General features: G+C 34.5%; 1 protein-coding gene across 2 annotated transcripts in view; it reads right to left on the bottom strand.

The window, feature by feature from the left end:
- Window positions 1-13,802: 13,802 nt before the first annotated feature.
- Window positions 13,803-27,924, bottom strand: part of EMCN (endomucin) — a 92,697-nt gene continuing 78,575 nt past the window's right edge. For both annotated transcript variants that reach the window (XM_016159078.2, XM_016159079.2), the window contains exons 9-12: window positions 27,626-27,650; window positions 26,480-26,541; window positions 20,961-21,033; window positions 13,803-14,937 (exon numbers count right to left, since the gene is read on the bottom strand). In XM_016159078.2, the coding sequence (XP_016014564.1) occupies window positions 20,999-21,033; window positions 26,480-26,541; window positions 27,626-27,650 (122 nt within the window). In that variant the 3' untranslated portion in view covers window positions 13,803-14,937; window positions 20,961-20,998. The remainder of the gene's footprint in view (window positions 14,938-20,960; window positions 21,034-26,479; window positions 26,542-27,625; window positions 27,651-27,924) is intronic.

Raw genomic sequence — 27,924 nt, 5'->3', positions numbered from 1 at the left:
TACTGATTTAATTCTGAGTTTCCTGATAACTGGCAAAGTTGAAGACATGTTAATTTAATATCATCTGATAGGAAAAGTAATACCATCTCATCTGTTAAGACAAACCGTCACAAATTCATAGAGGCGTCCATTGCATGACTTTTTATGTAAGGACTATGGGGTAACATATCAGAAATTGCTTTCAATCAGAATTTTGCAAAGTACACATCTATGTTGTTCAAAGTGAAGTTTTATTTCTCTATTATCTATAAAAATTGAGGAAATAACATTAAAGTATTACTCTGCATTTTGGCAGAAAAAGTGAGCTTGATTCAAGAATATTACTTCCTAATGGTCTTTCTTTATGAAGGGATTAAGTTTCAAGAATGTTGGAAAATGCTTAGTTTAAAAGCCCATTATGTTATTTCTCTGACATACCAGGTACTTAGAATGATTCATTCATAAAGGCTCAGCGTTGACTTTCGGTATTTATCCGATAAGAACTTGGAGTAGAGCTATTGTCAAATAAATCTCATTTATTGGGGCTCACGTGTTTGACTCGCAGGAGCTGAGCATTTTATTGATGCTCACCTCCATCTGTTTCTGTGCCATTTCTCTCTCTCTCTCTGTTGGTTTGTCACCACCTTGTCACTATTCAGTCTTGATTTTCCTTCTCTCCATCCTTCAAGTGTTGGTACTTTTTGCTGTTTTAGTCTCTCTGTGTAAAGTTTTCCTGTGACAGTGTATTCACTCTCTTCAACGACCATGCAAATGTTGTCTCAATCTATATTTCCAGTTGGGGTGTCTCCTATGAGAACCAGGCTTCTAATTCCTACCATATATTCACTTGGAAGAATATATGTACGTATAAATAGATATTGCTAACTCTGCTTCTTCAAAATCAAACTTATTAGATTCACTCTGACTACTATTTGTTAAATTAATACCACGATTCAACCAGTCATTCAAGGAGGCCAACCAATCAAGGAATCATCTAAGATGTATCCCCTTTTCTCAGCTTTCATATCTCACATTACACAATTCTGTCGATTTTCTCATTCTTCTTACTTTAAGGTAATTGTCTTAGTCCAGGTACTAATAAATTCCCCCCCCCCCTTAATTTCCCTCCCGCACTCACTTCCACCCCTAACCTGTGGATGGTGCCGTTTCCCATTAAGAACTGGATCTCTGAAGGCGGAGCGTCTCCTCCCACATGCTCACGGGCATGGGCACCAGCAGGCGCACTGGGCTGCCGGGAGCACCCGGGGTACGGTCTGTGGCTCCACCTGGGGCGTGAACCCAGAACCTTCTGTGTGCAAAGCAGACATACTAACTACACTATGGAGCCCCCCACCCACTGTTACTAATAAAATTTAAATGAAACTATTATAATGACACCCTACACACACACACACACACACACACACACACACACACACACACACGACTGAAGCTCCTTAATAGCATGTATTTTTAATCTAATTTTTGCTTATCTGGCATTTCTTTCTAGTTAAGTACTTCTTGAGTGGGTGAATAATCAGATAAAAAATAATTGAATTATGACTGGCTCTGTCTTTCCTGCTTTTAAAAAGAGGTTAGAAGTTTTGTCATTTCATTTCTTTCCCTTTTCTCACCTCTGGAGGTTTCTGGCTTTGCTAGCCTGCATGGTTCTTTGGGATTTTATAATAGAGAATTAAGATCAGAAGGAGAGAGAGAAGAGAAGTCTTGAGCTAGAGCTTGAGGAGGAAATACTCGGTGAAACTTTGGAGAAAATTTGGAAAAGGTAAGTGTAGTATATGAATAAAATGTATATAACAAAAATAAGTGATTCCAGAATATGTTGCTGTGGTCTGGAAATCCCCCTCAAATGTTGAGAATACATGTAGAAGAAAAGAGATATAGAAGATACAATTTAAAATGACTTGGTGACCTAATTGTGCATATGCCTTGACAAAAGAGTCACAGATTCAATGCAGATACAAATAATTTAATACAGAATACAAAAATGATTGAGTGAATGAATAAATGAATGAATGAATGAACATCGTCATCTGGATATTTCATATCTGCAGAGAATTTACTGCATGTCGTCCACAGGTAATGGTTTGTAACTACAGAATTCTGAGGCATTTGATTTAGAAGAGGCGATTTTGATTTAAACATTTTCAAGATTAGAAGAAAATTATTTCACAATAGTAAAGGTGCTTTAACAAAACCGTATCCCGAGGAACCTATTAAAATAAATTTAAAAGTGAATAGGTATCAAAGCACTGAATAAATCGATCTGTTTAATGAGATTGCTTAATGGTTTCCAATTAAAGTATATTTGCAAATATAATGAGTTCAATTTTAAAATAGTTGGTATGGAGCTTTGTGAGTATGTATATATTTTGTATTGGATAATGTTCTGCTAATATGTTTACTACCTTTAATTCACATTTTAGTTATGTTAGTAAGACTGTTATTAACTTAGCAAAGAATCTAGCAGATACATCCAATAACCTAGTAATTCTGTGTGTGTGTGTGTATGTGTGTGTGTGTGTGTGTGTAATATAGATTGGGCACTTTATGACATAGGCTTGATTTTTCCATCATTACCAACAGATATTTTTCTCTCATAAGTGTATTTCCATTTGCTGTGATGCGAACAATTTTATTAGAAAATAGCCTCAAGGAAGCATTAATAGTGTAAGAGCAAGAGAATGATGATCCCATTTGGCTCACAGGCTGTCCTTCTTTATGGATTTGCAACATGATGAGTGGTTGGTAAAACTGAAAATAATCTTCCCTTTGACTATATTCTTAATAATTATCTCACTGTTGATACTAAGCAGAAATATCTGCGGGGTCCACATGCAGCATATTAGATTTGAAAACTTAATTGTAAAATTTTTTGAGAAGAAAACTGGAGAGTGGGAATATCTAGTAGGGAAGCTGATTTATAAATTAAGATAGGTTTTCTTTATAAAGATGCTACATGCAAAACTTTTATTTTGAAGAATTACTTGGATAGTCCGACAAACATGATTTCACCACTCAGAACTGGTTCTATATTATTTGATATTTTAAAGTATTTGCTCTGTCTCCCTGCTCCCCCTTTTCAGTTTTGGGTATTGGAGTTTCTAAATCCCAGGATTGTTGGGGTCCTGGACTAGAACCTTTGCTATTCAATATATTCAGTGATTCTGCGTGGTGGCTGTTGAATATTTGAAATGTGATGAGTCTAAATTGAGATGGACTGTAAGTATAAATGTACACCTGATTTCAAATATTTAGCTTGGAAAAAATGCATTTCTTTCATATTTTTAATATTTTATTTTTTATATACATGTTGAAATAATTTTATCTGTTTCTTTGCTGTTTTTGATGTGGCTACTAGAAATTTGAAAATTTAAAAGTACATGTGTGACTCACATTCTATTTCTATTGAATAGCATGACTTTAAGCTAAGGAAAAATTGTCATAGGATTGTAAATCTAATTTACATATGTAGTTTGCTTCGATGTTAGTGGATATGCCAGCTTTAATAATTCTATTAGCCCAGTACATTCTGGTAATAAGTGTTTCCAAATATGTACCTATTAACTTTTTTTTTTTTTCTCATGAAGCTAAGGGATTAATAAGAGAATTTGGTCTTAAATCTTTGGTGACTGAATGATTTTTTACTGACATGATGACAATTTTGGTAATTCAATAATCACAATTACATTCCAGGCAAGATTGGTAGTAACTGATCTTTCAAGTCTAGGAAGAGCAAAAATTTCAGGTTCTCTGATAGAAATGGCTCTGAACTAGAAGTGAGAAGACCTGGATAAAGTCAAACTTTCTTAGCCACTCACAAACTGTCCATTACAAATCATCCTGCTGCAATATAACAACGTGCTTCCATAACTATAAAAAGGGGAAAATGAGTAATAGCAACCAAACCTACCCACAAGGTCACTGTGGACAGAAAAATCATAATTACTGGAGTGTTTGGTAATTTTTTTTGTAAAGTCTGTTGCATAAATAATGAGATTTTATTACCTTTCAATATATAAACAGTGAGATTTTATTGTTTTATTATGTTTTTTTGAAGATAAAAATATACGTGTACTGTTTATTCAGTAGAGGTCTTACAGAGCCTAAGCTGATATTTACTTTTACTCTCTGCCCTCGAATTCAGCCAAAGATCACAACCTTAGCTATTTCTGTTTTCAGTTATTCTGGGGATTATTACCACAATTGTTCATAATATATATATATCGTTGTAACAACTTTAGACAGTGGCTAATGACCCTATTCTGTGAATAAAATATAATTTATCTTACTAACACTACTTTGCGTTTTCTCTCCTCTCACCTCCCAGGTTATGTAAACTTTGTCACTATTTAATGCTTTTATTGCTTCTCTTTTTAACTTTAAGTAATATAATTAAACACATCTTTCTCTTTTTCATTAATTTGGCAGTGTCTCTTGGTTTCTCCTGTAAAACGAAGGCATTCAGGTCCTACTACATCTTTCACTTCTTCTTCCCTCCATCTCATAACTTTTTTTAACTATGCCATTATTTCATATCTTCAGAGTGTTGGCTTAAATTTTGTCTACTGAGTGATTCCAAAATTTAGAACTTATAAACACATCTTATATCATCATGATTAGACTAAGTGTATTCCCAGCAGAATCCAGCAGGGAAGTTTGCTTTTCTTAAAAGGATTTTTTGGATGGTTCTGCTGAGGCTTCCTTCTTGTGGACTTAAAAAACGATATTTAGGTATGACAGAGAAAGCCTTATGTTATTTTATTTCAACAGACAATTTATGTATAAGATGAACATTACAGCACAAAATGAACTTAAGTCATCACAGCTTGCATTTTCATGAGAATTTTTGCCTATATGAAACTTTGCAATGTCTTTTAGAGAATAATGAAGACCTGCCTCCTGATGCCCATAATAGGAAAGTGCGACCGTAATTGGTTATTATTGCTTTTTATCACCTTGGGATAAAAGGAGCAGGCAGGTTACCTCAAACGACAGATCCCTTGGCCCTGGATGAATCAAATTTTTAAAATCCATCCCTTTTAAAATGGGGGCAGATCAGAGTAAGTTACAGAAAATCTCAGGCCTTTGAAACAACTAAGAAGAGAGATTCAGGTGACTCAAGTTTGAGAACCAGTGTGCATAATAGTTGATTATTAATAGTAAGTTGAATAGAAAATAGAGGGAATTTTTTGAAAATCTTTAGACTAATGTTTATATCTTAAGGTGTAAACTCTGTATTGATTTAATAAAATACCTTATTAATTAGTTGGGCTCAACAAGGAGAAGGGAGTCTTTCTTGATCTTTGGCCAAAACTATCCCCTAAAATAGACCAAAAGCAGGAAACACAATCCTGTGTCACTTAATTGTGCCACTTGAAGTATGCTATTCTAAGCAAAATCACATGTTATTTTGAAAATATTCTTGATTGTGTGTTTTTCCTTCCTTCCTGCATTAAGAAAAATAACTAACAAAGCACAATAAAAAGGATTTTCTGTTGCATCTTCCTTAAACTGTTTCTTGCCTCCAAAAGATACTACTCGGCAGAAATACATTTAGAGTTTCTTCAATACCTATCGAAAAAGAGGCCGACCTTTTCTAGGATGTGGCTTCCATTTATGCCCCAACCTTGTATACCTAATTACCTGTCTTTATTAGCTTTCTTGTTTTTTTTTGAACTTACTCTTTTTCATGTTCGGTTTATATGCTAGGTATTGTGTGAATCTTCTCGAAGCCTTAATATTGCCATTTCAGAATTGAGGGAATAATTGATGGAACCTAGACTTAAACTTGTGTCTAATTCAGACTCCATCGTTTATACCACTCCTGTGCACTGTACCCATTTCATGCAACTTGGAGAACAAGTGCTTCACTTAACTGTTAGTGTTCTGTTTAGTCACTTCAGCTACCTGCCCATATCTCCTCCTCTTTTAAGCCATATGTCTTACCTTCTGTATTGGACAATAAGCTCTCACCGGGAAGTAACACTTATGATGTCTTTTCCTGTGCCTTAAAGAATACCTTAAACTAGTAGGAGGTATTAGTGAAGCTCTATTGATTTTGATGAAGATAATTACTATTAATTAGCATTTGGTATTAAGAGATGATTTCAATTTCTGTGCTCTTCCCACATTTCTTCAAACTTCAACCTGTGCAAGGTCCCCACACTTCTCTATCCAGATGGTTTGACTTAAGTTCCCTAGTTCACACACTGAACCTCCATAGAGTGTGAAGCTCATCTATGGGAACTTTAGAGTCACAATTCTTTTGAAGTAAAAATTTATGCCAGTCCTAGGGAGTGTGCCATATCACAATAATGGGATGGAGCTGTGACTGAGCACATCTTTCTAGAATGCCAAAGTGAAGTTCAACACTTTTCTAAATCACATTTCTTATATGATAGAGCATTAATTAAAACCTGCCTTTTGCAGCACACACATGGCAAACAGTGATACTGTGCTTAGCAGACAAGTGGGCTTTACTTCAAAGCCAGAGGAAAACTCATCGGTGCCTTCTCCAGTCTATCAAATCATCTAAGCTCTTTGAGATAATTAAATGGGATTGCAGTAGAAACAGCGATGTGACCGACAATGTTTGTCTTAAATGTTTTTATTAGCTTTAGTTTTAGTTCCAAGCAAAATGCTATAAATCATGCACACTGCTTACATTTATAATTTAAATTCACACAACATTATTATACTATACGGCCACATCAGCAGGAGAAGCCCTCTGCCAATATATTGCTAGCACACCAAAGAAGCTGTGTCCTTTATCAGAGTGCACGCACACACGCACACACACACGGAGGCTAGTTTATATTTGTGAGCAAGGAAGTGCATGAATATCACAAACACCTGATACTGGAGAAGGCCAGTCAAGACCTGACCTTACATTTGACTGCCCATATAAGGTTTGTATCTTAAAACATTGTAAACATTATCTTGTTTTGAGTGTGTATAAATTGACGTGACTCATGCTTACATTTGGCCAACAAATAAACAGGTTTACAGAAATCAAACATCAATATTTTTAAAAAATGTTCTCTAAAATTACTCATCCTTATTATCTTTCTTCTCGTAATCAAAATATGAACCTAGACACCAGTGATATTCAAAATATCTAACACAGGTGTGGCATGGGGCATTAATTTATGAGAACAGAAGGCCTTACTTTTGCCAGGCATTAACCGTTTATTTATTTATTTTATTTTTAATTTTGTCATGGGTATACTAATCCTTTTTTATTTTTAACATTTTTAAAAATTAGTTTCAAGTATTCAGTTCATTGGTTAGATATTTATATAGTTTATAAAATGATCCCCCTAATTTCTTCTTCTTTCCTCTGGTTTTCCACCTAGCCAACATATTAATGTTAACTGCATTCCCTATGCTGTGCTCCCCATCCCCTTGACCATCTTTCAACTACTAATTTATATTTCATTAACGCTTCACCCCATTTTTCCAGCCTCCCAACCCCCCTCCCCTCTGTCCACCAAATTGTCCTCTATATTTTTGAGTCTGTTTTTGATTAGCTTTCTGTTCCTTAGATACTGCATATAAGTGAAATCATGGTATTTATCTTTCTTTGTCTGACTTATTTCACTCAGTATAATAACCTTTAGGTCCATCCATGTCATTGCAAATAGTAGGATTTCAATTTTTTTAATGCCTGAGTAATATTCCTTTGTATATATGAACCATAACTTCTTTATCCAATTGGACATTTAGGTTGCTTCCATATCTCGGCTATTGTAAATTGTGCTGCCCTGAATATTGGGGTGCATAGATCTTTGTGAATTATTGTTTTGGTTTTCTTTGGATACATACCCAGAAGCACATTGCTGGGTCAAAGGGTATATCCATTTTTAATTTTTTGAGAAACCTCCAGACTGTTTTCCATAGTGGCTGTACCAGTTCCTCCGGCATTAAGCCTTTAGATGTTGAATCCTAAAGAGATCTAAGGTCCCAGGGAAGGGATCAGGGAGGCTGTGTGTGTGTGTGTGTGTGTGTGGTGGGGAGAGGGGCAGTTGGGGATGGAGTGAGCTCAGGATAGCAGCTATTTATTAATGGTACCGAAACATTTCAATAATTTGACAAGTTATCAAACAAATGTTAACCTTGCTTAAAAGTTCACTTACATTAATAGGTGGCACTAGAATTATGATGCTTAGAAATATAGAAAATTCTAATCTTGTGATAAAACAGAAAGGTTTAAAAATTCTCCCAATTGCTGGAAAGGGATCTCAGGCTTGCCAATCCCGATTGTCACTGAGAAAATCAAGGAAGAAAAAAGGTAATATTTTTGTGTCCCCAACACATCATAATTATTTGAATAACCCTGTAGGAAAATTTATTAGTTTCCCAGGGCTGCTGTAATCAAGTATCACAAGCTTAAACATCAGAAATGTATTTCCCCATAATTCCGGAGGCAAGAAATCCAAGATTAAGATGTCCGAAGGGCTGGTTTCATTCTGAGGCCTTTCTTTCAGTTGTAGGCGGCTGGCCCTTGTCCCCTGTCCTCACATGCAGCTCTCTCCCCCACCCCCACTCTCACTTCTATCTTTATTCTATCCTAATCTCCTCTTCTTATGAGGACACCAGTCGTGTTGGATTGGAGCCTACCCTAATGACCTCATCTAACCTTAATTATCAAACTACAGAAATTTCTATTATCTCAAAAAATTCCCTGATGCTTCTTTCTTGGCATTTTCCCACTGGTCTGATTTCTTTTCTAGTGTTTTAAGTAAATGGAGTAATAAGTATATGCTCCATTATGTCTGGTTTCTTATTTGCTGCATAATGCATAATGTTTTTGAAGGTCATTCATTTGAGTGTATCAACAGTTTGTACCATTTTATTGCTGAGTGATAACCCATTGGATGACTATGTCACAATTTGTTTGTTGTTTATAGCTTTTGGCTATTAAGAATAGAGTTAATATAAACATATGGTTATAAGTGTTTGTATAGCCAGAACGTGTATTTTTATGTCTCTTGGGTACATAAAAGTGGAGATGCTGCATCATATGAGAAGTTTACATTTAACTTTTTAAACCTTTTTTCAAGAAGAATCTGTTAAATTGTTTTCCAAATGACTGTATGATTTTACATTTATATTAGCAATGTATGAGAGTTTTAGTTCTTCCATATGCCCACCAACAATTGGTATTATTGGCCTTTGTAATTTCAGCCATTCCTATGGATATGTAATGGTATCACACTGTAGTTTTAAGTTTACATTTTCATGATGATTAAATGATATTGAGTATCTTTTCATGCGCTTATTGGAAAATCATATATCTTTTTCTCTGAATTAGCTTTTCAAATATTTTATTTCTGTTTTTAGTCAATTGACTTCCTATTTTTAACTTGTTTGAGTTCTTTACATGTCCTAGATACAAGCCACTTGTCAGACATATATAATGTAAATATTTTCTTCTATTCTTCATTTTTCATTTATTGTTTATTATGCTCATTTGAAGAGTAGATTTTTTACTTTTGATAAAGTTCAACTTTTCATTTTGTCTTCAGTTTTGGCCTTTTGTGTCCTCTTTAGAAAATTTTTACTGACTTTAAAGAAGGCAAATATTATAGATGTGAATTTAATGTTAAACTTATGACACATTTCAAGTTGTTTTTTGCATTTGGTATTAAGTGAATGTTAAGCTTCATTTTTTTCTGTACATGTATCTTATTGTTTCAGAGATATTTGTTGAGAAGATTGTCCTTTTCCCATGGACTTACTATGGCATCTTTGTAAAAAATGACTATATGCACATTTTATAGAGGGGAAAGTATACATTTATTGTTTAATCTCTATTTTATTTCATTGATTAAATCTGTTTTCATGTCAATATGGCACTGTCTTGATTATTGTACTTTATAGTAAGTCTTTAAATTCAGTAGCATGAGTCTTCCAACTTAAAAAGTATGTTTCAGTTATTCTAAGTTCTTTTCATTTCCATATAAATATTGGAATCATCAATTTCTATAAAGAAGAAAACTGGACTGGAATTGTGATAGATCTATAGATCACAATTTAAGTAGCAATAACATCTTAATAATATTGCATCTTTTAATCTAGGGTCTGGCATTCTTTAATGTCTCTCAGAAGTTCAAAAATTTTAATGTAGAAAGTGTGCATGTATGTAGTAAAGTTTATCACTAAAAATTTTGTATTTGATGGCATTATTGTTAATGATATGTTTATTCCAATTTTTATTTTTTGTTACTAAAAACATCAGTTGATTCTATATATTGATCGTATATTGTGCAACCATAATAAATTTTCATTAATTCACATAGCTTTATGTAGATATTCTAGGATATATGAATGATTCTGTCATCTTCCTTTTCAATCTATATGTCTTTTTTCTTGCATTATTGTAATAGCTAGGACCTCCTCCACCTCACTCCCCCAAAAAACACAACACAACGTTGCTTAGAAGTGATAAGTGAATATGTTTACTTTGTTTCTAACTTTAGAGAAAAGCATTTAATTTTTCATCATTTATATAAAAGTTAGCTGTAAATTTTCCATAAATGTGCTTTATCCAATTGAGGAAGTTTATTTTTAATCCTAGTTTGATGAGAGATTTTCTTATGAATAAATATTGAATTTTGTCAAATTTTTTATATCTATTGAGATAAGCTTTGAGTTTTTTTCTTTATTCTGTTAATACATTATATTACAATGACAAATTTTCAAATGTTAGACAACCTTAGATTCCTGGGATAAATCTTACTTTTTTGAGGATCTCGAATTTTATTTGCTAATATTTAGTTAATGGTTTTGGTTTTTTGATAATTATATTTGTGAGGGCTATTAATCTATAGGTTCTTTTTCTTTGTCTTTCTTGTAATGTCTTTGGCTGGTTTTATTCTCAGGGTAATGCTTTTCTCTTGGAATTAATTGTGAAGTGCCCATCCTCTTTGCCATTTCTGAATTCATTTTCATTAACTAATTTCTCCCATGGTTATGGTTTACAATTTACTTCTTCAGAAGCATCTACATAATTTTAGATTGGAAGATGAATATTTGGAACTTCATGTTGTTAAGTTGTTTTGATGTACTTCATTGCATGTATAAAAGATTGTCAGACTTTGCCCTGGGAGGCCTTTAAATATTTTGTGGATTAGCAGCTTCGTTCTTTCAAAGCTTGTTTTTAGGCTGGTTAGTGCTTTAATCTAGGGGTGCTTTACTAATATGTGAATCTGCTGGGGTTATTAATCAAGGTAATTATTGAAGATTTTCCAAAAAGGTTGATCTGACTTTGAATGTCTTTCTGTTCTGTATGATACTTAAGAATTTTCAGCATGGAATTTCACCCGAAGTGTGAGTACAGCTTAATGTTTCATTAAAAGATACAAAGTCACCTATATGCAGATTTGTTGATGTCTTTCTCTATGTAGCTTCCTCCTGTCTGGTACTCTGTTCCACAAATTCCAGCTACCTTAGTCTCTCTGTTCCGATCTCTGCCTTCTCAACTCAGTGTGACTACTTGGTTCTATTTAGGAGTTCTCCTCTCTGCAGCTGGTCTGAAATGTGTCAAAATTGGGCAGTCACAGGGCTCATGCGTTTGTTTCTCTCTTCTCATAGGTCACAGTTCAGCTCTGTATTTGTTCACTGTGTGAAACAGGTGTTCAGTTTTTCAATTGTTTATAGTGGGATGATAAATCTAGCCTCTGTTTTAAACTATGGCCAGGAGAAAAATGCTTTAACTCCCTTTTATAGATAAGTAAACTGAGATTAGAAGACTAGTATAGTGATGAATAGGGATTTTGGAATTAGGTTAAAATTTAAATTTTTGCTGTTTACCAGTTGTAGAAACTTGAGTATGTTATTTAACTTCCTGTCTTGGTTTCTATACCTTTAAAATGGATATGCTTATGACGATGATGGTGATAATGATAACAATAATAATAGGAATAATTATATAATGTTACAATGTATCTCTTACTATTATTGTGATGATTAACCAAGATGAAGAATGTGAAGTTGTTATCACAGTGCCTGGCACATAGTGAGACTTGGATATGATGTTAGCTAATTAATGATATTATCCACAATCACTTTGGTAGAATTCTAATTGCAAGTTCAAGAATGTAATATTGGTGGACAAGATAGATGTTTTTCCTTTAAAAAGTGAACAAATCAGGAAATAGGTATATTTAGGACAATAAGACAAATCTAGGAGGAAGGACAAAGTACATTCACTTAAAGGAACATAAAAAATCTTGTTTGTGTTTGTGGGGAATTTTTTAAGTGAAGATCTATAGATAATCCATCACAAATTCTCGGTTCAGTTTGCCTATTACTTAATTAATTACAATGAAGGATAGCTTTACTATCAGGCAATAACTAACAGTTTCATAGTCTTGAGACTATCATCACTCAAAACACAACTTTTAAAGGACATACCCCATTTCTTTTTAGAACCCCATGAAATCTTGAATGATCATAAGTAGAGTTCAACAGAGAAATGTCAGGGAAAGCTAGCAGGTTCATTGTTGAAGGCTCATCGATGTCCTGAGATGACCTTCATGAACTTAGAATGGCATGTAGACAAGAAATAAGACAGATTTGTCAGAAATGTAATGGACTATTTCAGCTCAGCAAGGGGAATTTAGAAGTCTTTCTCTGTGGGCTGATCATAGCCAGTGTGTCAGCCAACAACATCCGTTTACTCTCAGATGACAGCAGTGCCATTTAATCAGCTTTGCTTATGTTTTGACTATTGATACACTTAAATTATATTTATATTGTCATGCAGAACAAACATATAGAAAAGTTTGCCTTTGATCTAAATACGGCTATTCCTTTGCTACGGTGACATTCGAACTATATATTAGAATAAAATGCTTACAGCAAGTCAGGCATAAAAAGTAGATCATTTAAATCAGGTAATTGAAACACACATCTAATTAATGGCTTGATAACAAAATACCCTATTTCAACAGAAGTTTAAGTTGATTTTTAAAGTGTAGACATTACCTCTGAGATTGATGCTATAAAATGCTATGAATATCTCTGCAAATTCCTCCATTCTCTTATCACTTTGACTTTTTAAATATTTAATGCTAGAGTCGTTAGTGTAAAGTATATTCTCTTTTTTTCAAGTATATTCTTTCTCGAACTAGAATAAATGTCCTTCTTTCATGATCATTAAAAAGCTTTCCTTCTTCCCAATCATTGTGAACTCTCTGACAATGTTTATGAAAAGTCAAGAAAATGGTTTTTCTAGAGGCCAGACTAAGACGCCACTTACAACAATTTAAATTGCAGAAGAACTTGTTTCTTTGCAGTACAGTCTGTGTAACAAGGTGTCTACTGAAGAAGCTCATTAAAGCATTCTAAGGGTGTTGATATGTTTTCCTCCTGAAGACAAATGCTCTATGGTTGGCATGTTCCAACCACTGTCACATTCATTTAAAAGACTTCTAGGTCAGAGTTAAGCATGGGCACAGCATCTCTCAAGGAGATCTTTGACATTTTTCTCTACTCTCTTACCTCCTCCCTCCATCAATACCCCACCTTTCTTCTTAAAGAAACACGAAGAGACACCAGTCAGAAATATAGATATGTTTGCTTGGTGTCCCTGGTTAGAAATAATCCAGACATCAGGAACCTCAAACCAAGATGATTATTTATATAATCCTTAAAGCTGGAGGTTTTCAAATATATCGCAACTGAAAAAAATTTAAAAGGCAGTTTTATATAAGTGTTCTGTCACCACACACTGCTCTCACGTCGCTAAAATAATTTAGCATCGAAACCAGCTTAGATAATAATCATAAAAATTAAGGAACTGTCACTGGTAGTTTATTAGTTTCACAGCTTTCCACAGAACTTCAACCAGCATGACATTTCGATTGCATGTGTCCACAAAGCGGTCAAGGTGGATCAATTAGCTTTCAACAGAAGAGTGTGCCGCTGACGGAGTGGCAGCTGTAATCACATGGTATGTTAATGAAAGGGACGCACTGAAAAATAATACTGCAATTATGTATTTATGGAGTGTTGGTTTCTATAAAACAGAGATTTAACAACGACTGCTAGAACAAATCATTACATTTCTAAAAAAAATAAAAAATGCACAGAGATAGTATCAACTAAAAGGATTATGAAAAAAAAATCTCAATCTTGTTTGTTATCTTCTTAATGAATGCTGTACAGAGTATCATAAATGCCCTTACATCCTTGTCATATAGTGTGAATTACAAATAGAAAGATCAAAGAAATGGTTTGACTTCATTCGAAGGGTCTAGTACATGAATTCTTTGTCTTTTTCTCACTTATTACAGACCCCTTTCATTACTAAGTTCTCATATTCAAATAATCAATAAAAATATTCATAATTATGGGAAGACAATATCATTGCCATTTTTACAGTTACATTGTATTTTAGTGTGTTGAATACAGTAATTATTTATTAAAATTACACAGAAATATGAATAAAATATTTTTATGTACAAAGTGGCACATTATGATTTCTACCTAATATTTAACAATACACTTACAAATTTTCCCTGCATTAATGTAGTGAAAAACAATAAATACAAACATTAGGTAATATAAGCACATCAAGAAAGTAGAAAAGTTCTCATGGATAAAATCTGTCATCTCTGGAAACTTTAAACTCAAGGGAAGGTCATATCATTAGTAAATCCGTGTGCCTGGGCTGTCAAGCTAACTGCTCACAAATGACCTTCCTAAAACTCAGTCTGCTAAAGATGTTCCTATAAAATGTAGCAACATGCTTTTTCATGTCTCAAGGGACAGGAGAGGCCCAGGATTCTTTTTGATTCTGTCAGATCATTGCCCGTCTTCTTGACATCGTTTTATTGGGACAGGTGACTGGTGTAGACTGGCAAGCAGGGTTGGAAATCAGGATTGATTTTTCTCTTTCTAACCCTGGAACATAGAAGCTGAAGATTAAGCCTGTGGGGTGGGGAGAGAAAAAAAAAAGTTCAGATTCTAAGAAAGTTAAGAAGTAGAGATGTTGGGGGAGACCACTTTTTTTGTAAGGAATTGTTAGTGACTAGCTGATTTTTTTCCCACCCAGCAGGATTACTTGAATGTCTCCCAAGCACTTAAAATTCAACACGTCTGAAAGGAAAACCACTATACTGCCTCCCGAACATGTTCCCTCTCACTCCATAATTCCCATGCTTGCTATTACCTCCATGACTGATCCAGGCTCTCATGCTAGGTGTGTGGACATCATCCATAATCCCAATCTTCCTATTCCCCATTGCCTATGTTCAATCAGTCACCACTGCTAGAGAATTTTATGTGCCAGACATTTCTCTATTCCATTCTATTTCTTCATCTCCATCCCTTCTATCACTGCAGACCTGGTAAAGCCCTTGTCCTTTTCCTAGGGAATATTGCAGTATTTTCTGACTGCTCTGCTTCTAGTTTTGATCCTTTTGAATTAATAATCATCCGTAGTAAACATCAGTGATGTGTTTCAAGCACAAATCTCATTATGTGTTTCTTCTGATTAAAGTCCTTAACTGTACCCTACCACTAATGCAACACAATTTGAGGTCTATTGCTTGGGATGACAATGTGATTAATTAAGAAATTTATTGGCAACTTTCATTTTTCTCCCTACTTATTAGATAGCTAATAAGGATGAACAGGCATCTCTTTATATCTGCTTCACAAGGAGAGCTAGGGCTTTGGTTGATGACTTTGGGGTTTTCTTGTTTGCAGGACAGAAACAATTTTGTTGGTCCAAAAATGGGCAAGAGATGGAGGCTTCTGCACCTCAAATAGGAAAGGGGGAGTTTCCCGACCTGGCAGGGGTTAGATGTGGCAGTGCTGGAGTCTGGGAGGAGACTGATATAGGGGTTGGGTTGGGGTGTGGACAGTGGTACCAAGGTGGAGACCCGTACCCTGCTCTTTCATGGCATGGTTTGCAGAAGCAGGGTCTTTGGCAGGGAGGGGTGCACCATTTCTTTGTATGGGAGAAAGCTGGGCACCGGCTTGGGGGGCGGGCAGTTTGAAGAGCAGAGAGTGGCCACAGGATTCACGTCAAGCCTGAGTCTGTGGAAAGGACTGTAGAACAAGGTATTTATGATGTTCTTTCAGAGCATCTGTTGGTGAAAGAGGGTCCAGCACATGCCAGAGCATGGAGTAGCTCTAGAAAAAGCACAATGATTATAGAAATACCAGCAAAACAGGACCCTCTTTCAAATTTTGTACTGATTTCCTGGGTGAGTTTTACATCCAAGGTTGGAGGGGCTCTCAAAATGAATAAATGACTTCCTGATGGCATTAATGAAGGAAGAAAGAATCTGATTGTACGCTGCTTAGAAAAAGAAAGTGTTTCATTCTTGCCTTGTAAAGTCCTTTCTGATTTACCAAGACCTCTCATGCTTTGGTGCCTCTACTGCTTCAACTTCATATCTCAGCCCTTCTGGCATTGAACTATACTCTCTAAGCCAGCGCTTCCCAAGTGATCTATGGTGAAGGATCAGGTTGTTTTTAAATTTCTAATGAACTGCCAACTGATATTTTTAAAAATACAATAACATGCACAGAATGTTGCAGCAATGTCAGATTGCTCTAAGCATTTTTAAATGTTTACATTTAGTTTCTGTCCTGAATGTCATTGTGAAACAGTATCAGTGGTCCACTGACCTAGTGGCAGATGTGTACAGAGCAATTCTAGGCCAATCAATTATTTATAATTTTTTCATATATCATGTAGTTTCATAATTCTTTGCATTTGTACATTCCCTGTGCCTAGAAAAAGCTAAGTAAACTTTTTTCTTATTCTAGTCTCAGATCAAATACCATCTTCTTTAAGAAATTTGCCATTAAACTTCAAAGTGCCATGCCTATCTTTCCATACTACTTATCTTATTATTTACTATATTACACTAAAGTGATCTTCCTTATGTGTATTTCTCTCCACTTCTATAAGCTCTTTGAGGACAGCAACCATGTCATATGCCTTTTTATACCTTGCCTAGTACTTGGCAAGGAGTTAGATCTCTGTCACTTTCTGTTCAACTCAGTCGTACTCCTCTGTAAGTGAGTTTCCCAATGAAGAGTTTGCAGCATAGATCAGCTAGGTAAACATCTGGATTTGTGTGAATATAATAAGGCTCACAGATAATATTGTATTGACCATTTTTTTTCAAGGATCAAAAACCAACATAGGAAAAAACTAAAGTTTATATCAGAGTATATTCCATATTGATTCCAAATGGATCTTGCTTTGTTAATTTTTTTCATTAGTTCATAATTTGCTCTATTTCCAACATTATAATCTCTCCAAACTTCAATATGTTGGCTTCAATAACAATAATACAGGACTTTACAGTTACTGAATCTCTCACAACCCTAAAATTTCATAAATCTGTGATTCTTACAAAGAATAAATGATCACTTTTATAATAAAGTATGATGATAGATTCTTTAAGAATATTGACAACACTTTATAAACAAAGAAGCATAATGGTCTTAGGAGAAAAGATTCTTCTGTCCTGTTTTTATAATGTGGAACCCACTGCAAAGATTAATTCAGTTTTACTTTGAAATGCAATGTATAAGACAATTTGCTTCACCAGTATAATTTTTAAAAATTTCAAAAAAATCTTAAGTAAATTAAAATTATATTTTTTAGTCTTGATTTACATTTTTGATTAGTAGTAGTATAAGAACTGTATATAATTTTATGTTATCATTTTTATTCCCTCTTCTATAAATTATCTGATCATGGCCTTTGCTCATTTTTCTATTTCTCAATACACATAAACATCTTTACTTGTTTAGGATATTAATTATTATTTTTATTATTTATTAACTTATTATGGTGACATTGATTAACAAAATCCAATAAGTTTCAAGTGTACAATTCTAGGGTATTATTTAATTAGTGTCATATTTATGATGTTTTCTCAATGTAATTTTTGTCTTATAAGTTTCTTTATAATAATGTTTTTATGTGTGTAAGTTTTAAGTTGTGATATGGTAGAATTTCTATTTTTTCCATTGAATTTTCTTATATTGTTTTATATTTTGAAATTCTTATTCCGTTAGATACTTAATGAAACATACTACATTTTTTTCTATTGTCTCTTATTTTTTTGCATTTAGTTCTTTATACATTTCTCCATAGAAATATTATCAGCTAATATCCCCACCACCACACTCACAATTGATCAATTTATTCAGACCATTTATTGGAATAAATAAGAAAAGAATGTTCTTTGCTTGCTTCACATTTTTGCTTAAAAATTGTGGCCTTAGCAGAAGTTCTATGTCACAGCAAATCAGTTTCTTTAGTGATATCATCCTTGCCACACCTAGTCATAAGGTAATTAATCTCAGAAAAAGATAATAGAGCACATTTGTATTGTAAATGAATATAAATATATACAGAAGTACATATAGCTAATGTATCTCTAATATTTGATTCCAGTGGCCTCCAAAACTTAATAGAAGTTATTTTTGTACTAATAACTATATTGAGGGTGGTCCCAGTGAATTATACCAGAAAAATTTCTTAAAACAATCTTTTTCATATTTAAAAAAAATTATGATCCCCAAATGTAGTGATAAATCTGCAGTAAAAAGATATAATTTTTTGAAACCCTTATTCATCTTTTCATTATTTATATAAAAGTCTCAGAGAGTTTAGAACTAGTTTGAATTGATGAATCAGTATGTCCTGCCCATATAATTTTTAATTTTTTCTCTAATTATTTTCTTATTTCTTGTGTGTGTGATTTCATGCTGTCACTAGACAAAGTTTTGCAGAGGGCAAAGATCACAGATCGTAAGTATTTTGGAATTCTTGTCTGTCCTGGCAATTTGCATTAAATATAATCTTCTGCACAAAATAGATAATCAGTATATGAAGCAGCAAACACCAAATATATCCAGAATTTTATTCTGAGTTGAAAAATTTTAATATGGGTGAATATATCTATATTAGTGTTTGCTGTTACACACAGAGTGAAAGACTTCTCAACTTGTTTCCCCAAATTTCTGATTCTAATGACTACATTTCTATTTATCCTGAATCTCTGAATTGATATCTGATTTCTAGTTGATAACCTAGAAAGTAATTACTCACTGGTTACTACATTTAAAGTATAGTGATTGCTAAGAGAAATACATTGGATAAAAGTAAGAAAAATAGTGGAGTTGATAGATGTCGAACTTGTTTCCATTATTTTCTGATCTTCATCAATACTGTAATTCCAAAATTATGCAGAAGAGCAACAAAAACTATCACTGCAATCAAAAGATACTTTTTAAAGTACAAAAATAGAAAGCAATGGGAGTTGGATGGGAATGTTTTTGGTTGAGCTTATCTGGGTCAGCACTTCTCCTTGTCTCCTTTTTTTTTTCTTTCCAACTAATGGAAGACTTTGTCTTCCTCCAAATTTGATAATTTAGTTATGAAATTTTTTCCATTTTGATCATCTAGAAGACATTCTTTCACTATGATTGCAAAGAAACCATTAGTGGTATAGAAGAAAGCTTTCTATGCACGTGTTTCCAGAAACTTCTCAAACTTCTCAGCTTCTCGAATTTTGTACCTGAAAGTGTCCATTGAAAAAAGATAGGCAAACTTTCAGATTTCTCTCATTCTAATCCATTCCTTGCTGGCTGAAGAGTGATGGAATTCTGATACGGCTGATGGCACTCCTCTGTCCATCTCCTGCTTCTGCCCAGAGAAGCATGGTAGTCATCATTTATGCAACAAGCACTAGCTGAGTGTCTGTATCAATCAGTATTGTATTAGTGGCTGGGCAGGAGACATAGGTAGTGGACACAACAATGATATTCTGCCCCCTGGACACTACCCAGAATGACTGCCATTGTGGTCAGGCCAATTATGGGCATGTACATATTTATTTGTTCTTTTATGTTGTTGTTTTTAAATATTAGTTGCCAAAAGGAAAATTCTTCTGCAGGTGCTAAAAAGGGTCAGACACTAATTATGAGGCCATTAATCAATGGTTCTTATGAAAAATAAGGCTAGAAGAAAATCTCCTTAGCCAATTCTAGGAAGGCAAAAGACAATCCCATGCTAAGCTGGGAGGGTTAATTCTAGCAGGTCTAAAATCAACCTGGGCTGTTTTACTGAAATAGGAAATGTACCTGCTTTGCACCAATTGCTGGTCAAAGCATGGAGCATGCCGAATAACGGTGTTGCTTGTAACCCTAGTTTTGAGAGTTTTCAATTATTTATTGATTATTATTGTAATGAAATTGATCATTAACATCTGGTCTCACCGAAATACCTGGAGGGCACTATCCCTCAGCTAGTTATATAGCAAGAAATCGCCTATGGGACCAGATGAGTATAAGAAACCCCAGCTGAGAATGCATTTTGGATCACCTTGTTTGAGGTGATTTGTGCACACATCATGGTCCTTGGACCCAGAGAGAAAGTACATCCAGGTTTAGTCCTTACAGATGGAGGACGATCAGACTTTCTTGCTGGCTTGTCTGGACCCCATGCCCTGAGCCAGGCTTTGGCTGTGATACACATTTTTAATGCAGCTATTGTCTTATATTCTTGTCTTGCAATAAACTACAAATTTGTAACCATTGTCATTTTGAGTCCTGTGAGTCTTTGTTAGTGATAGAACCCTGTATAACTTCCACTGTCAGTGAGTGTATAGTGACCCGGGTAAAGGCAAACTGTATTTATAAGGAAACTGCATTTATTAGCAACAGCAGAAAGAGTAAACTGTGTCATCCCTGAGGTAGGAAGGGCAACTGAAAGTACGTTTTACGGCCCCCAAGACGTTCATTTCTCTAGCAAATCTTCTTAGTATTTGTTTTTAGACAAATAGGCAACAATGATTTCACAGATACAAACCATTAACTTTTCAGCATATAAAAATCTTTAAAAATAATCTAGCTTGCAGCAGGCTAACGAAACAGATATTAATGAGTATCTCAGTGAATAAAATTAGGGAACTTACATATGTACGCCCAGGTGTGGGGAGGATTGATCAAGCTGTCAGTTCTTGTTTTTCCCTTGTGCAGAGTGCTCACCTGAAAAGAGAAGGAATGTTTTGATCTATGAGCTCAGGGAGTGAATAAGGAAGAAAATAAAGTTTCTTGGCTTGTTTTTTGTTTTTCAAGAAAAGTCCTATTTCCCTGCAAGAATGTCATTAGAGCCACAATTTGCCTCTTGGTATGCCCTGAAAATTGTTCACCAAGATTGATGAGCTTTTTTTGGCCATCATCAGTTTTCACCCTAAAGGAGCAGTGCTAACTAACTCCCTGGTGTGGGGGTGGGGTGTGAGTTTGGAGGTGATAATAAGACAGGCATCCTAGAGAATGAGCTATTGATTTTTGCTTGTTCCATGAGCTGGCTCTGCCTAAGCAAAACCATGTCATATAGTTAAATTGCTATTTTATCAAGAAAACATTCTAAAATCCTCTGTTTAAATAATTCAGTGAGAGTTTTGTGAAAATGAATTTGTATGCCCACATGAACACTTTGGTATCATATAGAACGGCACAGGGGGCATTTTTCAAAATAACAGTTTTATTCCATCATCCAATATAAAGATAAATATTAACCTATGATGATGGGAAGCTGAGAGACACCAAGCATTTTTACATGCCCCTGGATTTGTGATCAACACATTTCACATTATCTGTGTCTTTCAGGCAGATTCAGGATCAGTTACACTATATAAAAGTAACATGGGTCAAAGTCTCCAGCTTTGGGAATAAATGTCATAGTTTTGCTCCAGCTTTTATCTGCCAGTTAGGAAACCTGTCCTATGGGGACTCCATTAATGTCGTCTGTTACCTGCATGGTAAGGGTGATAATAAATAGTGCTAGAAACCTATGAGGAGAACAAACCAGAACTTCCTTGTGAGAACTCATTAGGTCCTGTGCTCAGAAATGTCAGGCACAGAGCGACAGCCTAACCCCAAAACAACCTTTCAGTCACTATTAGTTATACTGTAAAAAGCTCAGCACCTCCTGGAATCCATGGGTATGAAGTTCAGGAATGAGAAGTAAACAAAACAAACATTTATTGGACCCCTACGGTGGGCCAGAAGTCACGTAAAGCATATCATATGAAAATTATTATAATTCTGAATATATCCTTTCAAGGTCTGTCTAATTGGGAATAGAGAATATGAGAAAGATTCAATAACAATCTGATTCCAATGATAGTTCTAATAATGATATCTACAGTAAAAGCAAATGAGACACATACATACCTAAAAAAAAAAAAAAAACTGGAATGGAATATACCAAATGTCAATAATGATTACACCAAGGTTGCGTTTCATGAGTAATTTTAAATTATTTTCTAGTTTGTATTTTTTCTATCTTCCATTGTACATAGTGTGGTCAAATATTAAAATGGCAGTTTAAGCCACAAAAAAAGATATAAGAGGCAGTAATGTATGTTGATTTTCCAAATTAATATGTGAAGAAGACAGAAAGACTATGTATAGCTGAGACAATCAAGAAAGCTTTGGTGGAAATGTAGAGATTGAGCCAAATATTGAAAGGCTGAGAACATAAAAGCTGAATCAATATATGGCTTTATGAATTGATGACTCTTTTGCTGATCTTTACACTTTTATTCATATCTTGTAGTCAATCAACTTTTATTTGTAAAAATAAGCAAAAAAATGTGTATTTACTGAGTAGTTACCATAGTATACTAATTAATATTAGTGTACTAATAATATACTAATAATGTGCAATTACTATAATGGTGAGGATAGGGAGGAAGGAGTGACAAAAGAGAGACCAAGGCACCAAATTCTCCTTCTAAAGAGCTTGAGTTCAGCAAGGAAGACATGGACAGGAGATGAATGACGTCTGGGCAATATGTCATAGTAAGCGGTTCCAACTGGGCAAGAGAAGTCTGGCACATCATAGCAGCCCCGGTAGACATGCTCACGTGTTTGAACTTAATGTTAGCTAATACACGCTTATCTGAGTTTTCTAAGCAGAGCAATATTATAATAAATTCAGATCTGCTTTTTCTTTCACCAAATAGTTTAAAATCAAGTAATGCTTTGAAACTAAACTCAAAGGTACTGTGTTTTCTTTGTTCTGTGGAGTCATAGATTCTTTAATAAATGTAAACAGTTTTCCTAATAAATTTTACAGCCTTAAATATTAAAAATGCAATAACGTATATTAACTTTATGAGATGTGATGTCAGTGGGAATCACATTTAACACGAACCATGTCATGTGTATATTTTGCAGTCCATCACGGGCTGTTTAACTGAGCCATATCCCTTACCGAAACTGCATGGGATTTTATGTTACCATAAAGGACTCCTTGATCTGCTATGTTTGGTGTCCAATTTTTTTTCTGAAAGCACATTCTTGTTATACTCTAGTAGACTTTCTCTTTTATATTAAAGAAAATTCCTAGAGTAAATAATCTAATTTTAAACATTCATGGGCTACATTGTCAACAGAAAAACCCTGCTTGAGAGAGAATGTATTTAAAGGAAGTAGGGAGTGTGGAAAGATAAACACCATGGACTACTAAGAAGGCTTTAGGGCAAGAAACTGTCTTATCAGAAGAAAATGAACAGAACAATAACCATGATCCATTTAGACTCCTAGAAATCCAGGCAATTTAGCATCCACTGGCATTTTCCTTGAAGGTGGGTGGCTGCAGAGCTCTTTTTCTTTGGAAACATGATTTATTGACCTCTAAAATGACATATTTTATTTTTCAGATATAAGACCAGAGTTTATAAGTGGAAGTACTGACCAATCCAATGAACTGTCATGGCCGCTGAAGCTCAAATTTTTATTACTACTTAGGCATATGAATTCACACTATATTTCTTAGGCCATAAAGTGAATAACATAAAATGTCAAACCTATCAATTCTGAGTGGTAGGTGGTAAGATATTTGTTCTATAAAGTTATTTTTTGTATTTTTTAAAATTTCTAATTTTTTTTTTTTTATATAGGAGATTGGAGAAGATTGGGTTAAATCTGTGAACTCATATGACAGCTAATCACTTCAGATTTTATTTTAGTTATATTTTAGGGAAAATGTCACTATTGAGCAAAAGATATTTAAGTAAAAAATTATAATAGTGTAACTTCTGTTGAGTATGGTGAGCATAGTTTCATAAAGAAAGCATATTTGGATAAATCTGAAAGACAGTGGAGAGATTCATTCATTCATAAGATAATTGGTAACAGATTTCCCCTGGCTCTTCACATGTCATGACAAATGCTCTTAGTACTACCATAATTTTATTTATTAAAAGTTATGGTAGTACTAAGAGCATTTGGAGATCATTATGTTTTAGATTATTTTAGGCTATTGAAATTGACTCTGAATTGCCCATTTTGGTCTTGTTCTCCCACCAAATACTTTCCATGATAATCACCTGGGTTGACCATTGAGCTGTTATTGTATTAAATGAGGTGTGAGTTCTAAATGAGATTGGCAGAAATTAAAGCACCAGAGAATAGATATTACTATTTCCATGATAATTCCTCCTTAGACCTGTGTCCTGAAAAGTTGTTTCCGAAGAAAAGGGAGTTTGGGGAGTTAAAGGTCTTCCTAACAATCCCATCATGGTCTGTTCCACTTATTACTATAGTTATTACACGAGGGGGGGATATCAGCTTATGTAGAATTTTCCTTAGGCCTTAAAGCAGAATCAGATATTAAATTTGCCACCAAAAAACATGAAGTTCTCCAGACTTTTCCGCTCTGGATGTCTCAATTCTGGTGTCAGTTGTCATTTCCCTGGTAGAACAGGGTTGTAGATGATCCCAGCCTCCTCCTCACAAGGAGAGCCACTGGACTCTACACAGAGGTTTTTCCAAGTGCTGGTCAGCATGCCACCCACAGCTTGGAAAATGTTATGTTAAATTCACAATGGAGGAGGAGAGAGCAATGAAATTGTGATGCTTGCTTGCAAGTCACACGCAGATTCTGAGAACTCTTCTTGACGAATGGTATAGTTACACTCAGGATTCTTCACAGCGGTGGACCCAACCTTTTTGGCACTAGGGACCAGTGCTCCTATGAGAATCTAATGCCTGATGATCTGAGGTGGAGCTGAGGTGGTCATGCTAGCACTGGGATGCGGCTGCAAATACAGATGAAACTTCGCTTAGCCTGCCGCTCACCTTCATGTGTGGCCTGCTTCCTATCAGGCCAGGGACAGGTACTGGTTCATGGCCTGGGAGTTGGGGACTCTGATTCATGAGCCTGCTTACTCAGGACTGGTTCACATTTAGGCAATTTTTTCCTGACCTGGTAGAATAGAGTTGTCTATTTAGTCATGACATGCGAAGAGCCAGGGGAAATCTGTTACCAATTATCTTGTGAATGAATTTTTTCTCTGCCCATTCAAAAGGTTATCTCTGATAGAACCATGTACATCAAAGAATAGAAGAGATACCACAATGAAGAAGGTTTTTATGTAACGGCAATGGCTCACCTGAGAAGTTTGGGTTTGCCTCTGCAGATTTTTGGGTGCCCTCACTTTTCAAGTCTTCTTTTTGCCTCTTGTAGTTTGTTCTAGTTAGAATTTACTACCTGAAGTTGGAGCCACTTTCAGCCTTTGATATCTTGCTCTTGAATTGGGCCAATATATCTAACTTTTTTTTTTTTACAAAAATTTTTTGCCACTATTTGTTATGTAGTTTATCATTCTATAACTCTTACTTTACATAACATCTGTATTCTGGGACTATTTTGTATGGGTAACATTGGGGGAACTGAATATTGTAAGTGTCATAATGAAACTTGATATTTAAATAGAGCCACATGGATTGTTTTGTAGAGCTAATAATTACTTTTTATTTATCTATTTCATAATATTAATGTTTTAAACATGTCTCAAAACAAGAAAATAATCCATGCATTTTTGTTTTTAGAAAACTAGCATTTCATTTATCATTGCTCTTGATATAACATAATCATACAAATAATATTTATATTTTGAAAAAACTTTTACATTTCAACTCAAGTTAAATTAAAACCTAAGAAATCAGAAAAAGAAATGTAAATTTTATCAATGGGAAATTGTGTTTTGGCCTCATGTGGAAACTCAATTAAAATGATATGAAATTACACAAAACATGATTTACATTTTAACTGATGAATGTTTGTTTCAGTGGACTATACACAGCCATTACCAAAAATGAAACAAAATCACAGCAGTAATAAAAAATCCTATAGTACTGGGTTTTTTCCCACTACTTCGGAATGGAAAATGCCTCTAGTTACCACTCATTCTTTAGAACACATTAAGACATAAGAAAAAGCAACCTCTGAAAGCCAGGTAATCCAATAATTTTACCAAAAATAATATTTCCAGGTCTCCACCTTTCCTTTTTAGGAGAGTTTTGTATTTATTGGAAATTGATAATTGACTATTTCCTAAGAAACTTTCAGACATGAACAAAATCCAAGTTAGATTTTGAAATAATCGTTTTTCATCTTATCAGCAATATGGGAGCTTACCATACTCGTGAGAAATTGTCTTAACAGTGAGAAGCTTCACACTCTCTTTATCGGACTGAGGTCTATTTGGAACAGAAGAATTTAAATTAGCATCACAGTAATTAGTATTGTATGTCTGTGAAAGAAAGTAAATATGATATATACAGATTGAAGAAGATACATAAGCATATATATTTTTATGTGTTTCTATGGCAAAACCTGTGTCTCATCACATACAGACACATAATTCTATAGCACTTTCCACTTCTGGAATCAAGTCAGTAAATCTCCATCATTCTGTTATAGGGATGATTATCAGATAAGTTAAATATCAAGATGGGTCAAGTGAAACACTTGTCACGAGGTCTATATGGTATGGGTCTCCAGTCTTGAATTATGAAGGATAAGACATAGAAATGTTTGGAGATCTTTTGGATTGGTGCTGAGTTCTGTCTGAACTATTTTAATTAAGAGTTCCCAACTGTCCTTTTTCAGATTCTAAATAGTTTCAAACCCACGTTCCTGTCCTTGGACATCTCAAAAGCCTCTATTTATAATTAAGAAGGGTAGGTAATCTACGGACATTATTTCTAAAGTTCACAGCCTGATGAACATACAAAAACACCTACATAAAGGCAGGCTACAAATTCAGGTCAACACTTAACCACAGAATTGATTTTTGACATTAAAACAGTTTATCTCTTTGTAGTACTTTGATTGCAACAGTTAGCTTGATTGACAGCAATCACTTTGTTTTTAAAAAGCCGATGCAGAACAAGCATCCACTGTTAAGGTAAAGTTAGCTGTCTCAAGGTGCAGCTATGATAAACATACTGAAAATGTCACTGGGAAAACTTAAAAAAACTCTAGACATGTTTTCTATAATATTAATCCTCATAGTTATATTCATTCTTCTATGTTTTCATTTCAGCTTTTGATTTTCAATTTACTACTTTGCCCAAGCTTAAGAGCAATACTCTCTTTTAGTCATTGGCATTTCTCTGTTGAACAGAGAGAACTCTGATAAATAGTAAGCCAAACTTCATTTATAGTGCTTCCTACACAGATTCTTTAAAAAAACAAACAAAAAAACTGTTAGTGTAAGATCAGTACTTTTCTCTATATAAAGAGCTTCTAGGGGGAAAAAAATGGTTTGGCATCACTTACTGGTCATTTCCATTTTCTGGCGTGCCTAGGAGAAGACAGAATTGTTATTAGATTTGAAGAAGCTTGGGCTACACAAAACCCAAGAGACCTACTTTCCGTGTAGAGAAATTTCTAAAGCAAATTTTTAATCTTTTCATCTTTATACTCTATACCCCTTTGACCATTTTCTCAGATATGGTACCACTCGTTTTCTCAGGTATGGCTAATAAATTCATGAAATAGTCCTAACTAGGCTAACTCCACCGAACTTACTTCCAGACTAATTTTTGTCTTATAATTTCATATCACTCTGTGAAACT

The sequence above is a fragment of the Rousettus aegyptiacus genome, unplaced genomic scaffold (assembly GCF_014176215.1).
Source record: "Rousettus aegyptiacus isolate mRouAeg1 unplaced genomic scaffold, mRouAeg1.p scaffold_m13_p_10, whole genome shotgun sequence".
NCBI lineage: Eukaryota > Metazoa > Chordata > Mammalia > Chiroptera > Pteropodidae > Rousettus > Rousettus aegyptiacus.
This window is presented reverse-complemented; position numbering and strand designations above follow the sequence as displayed.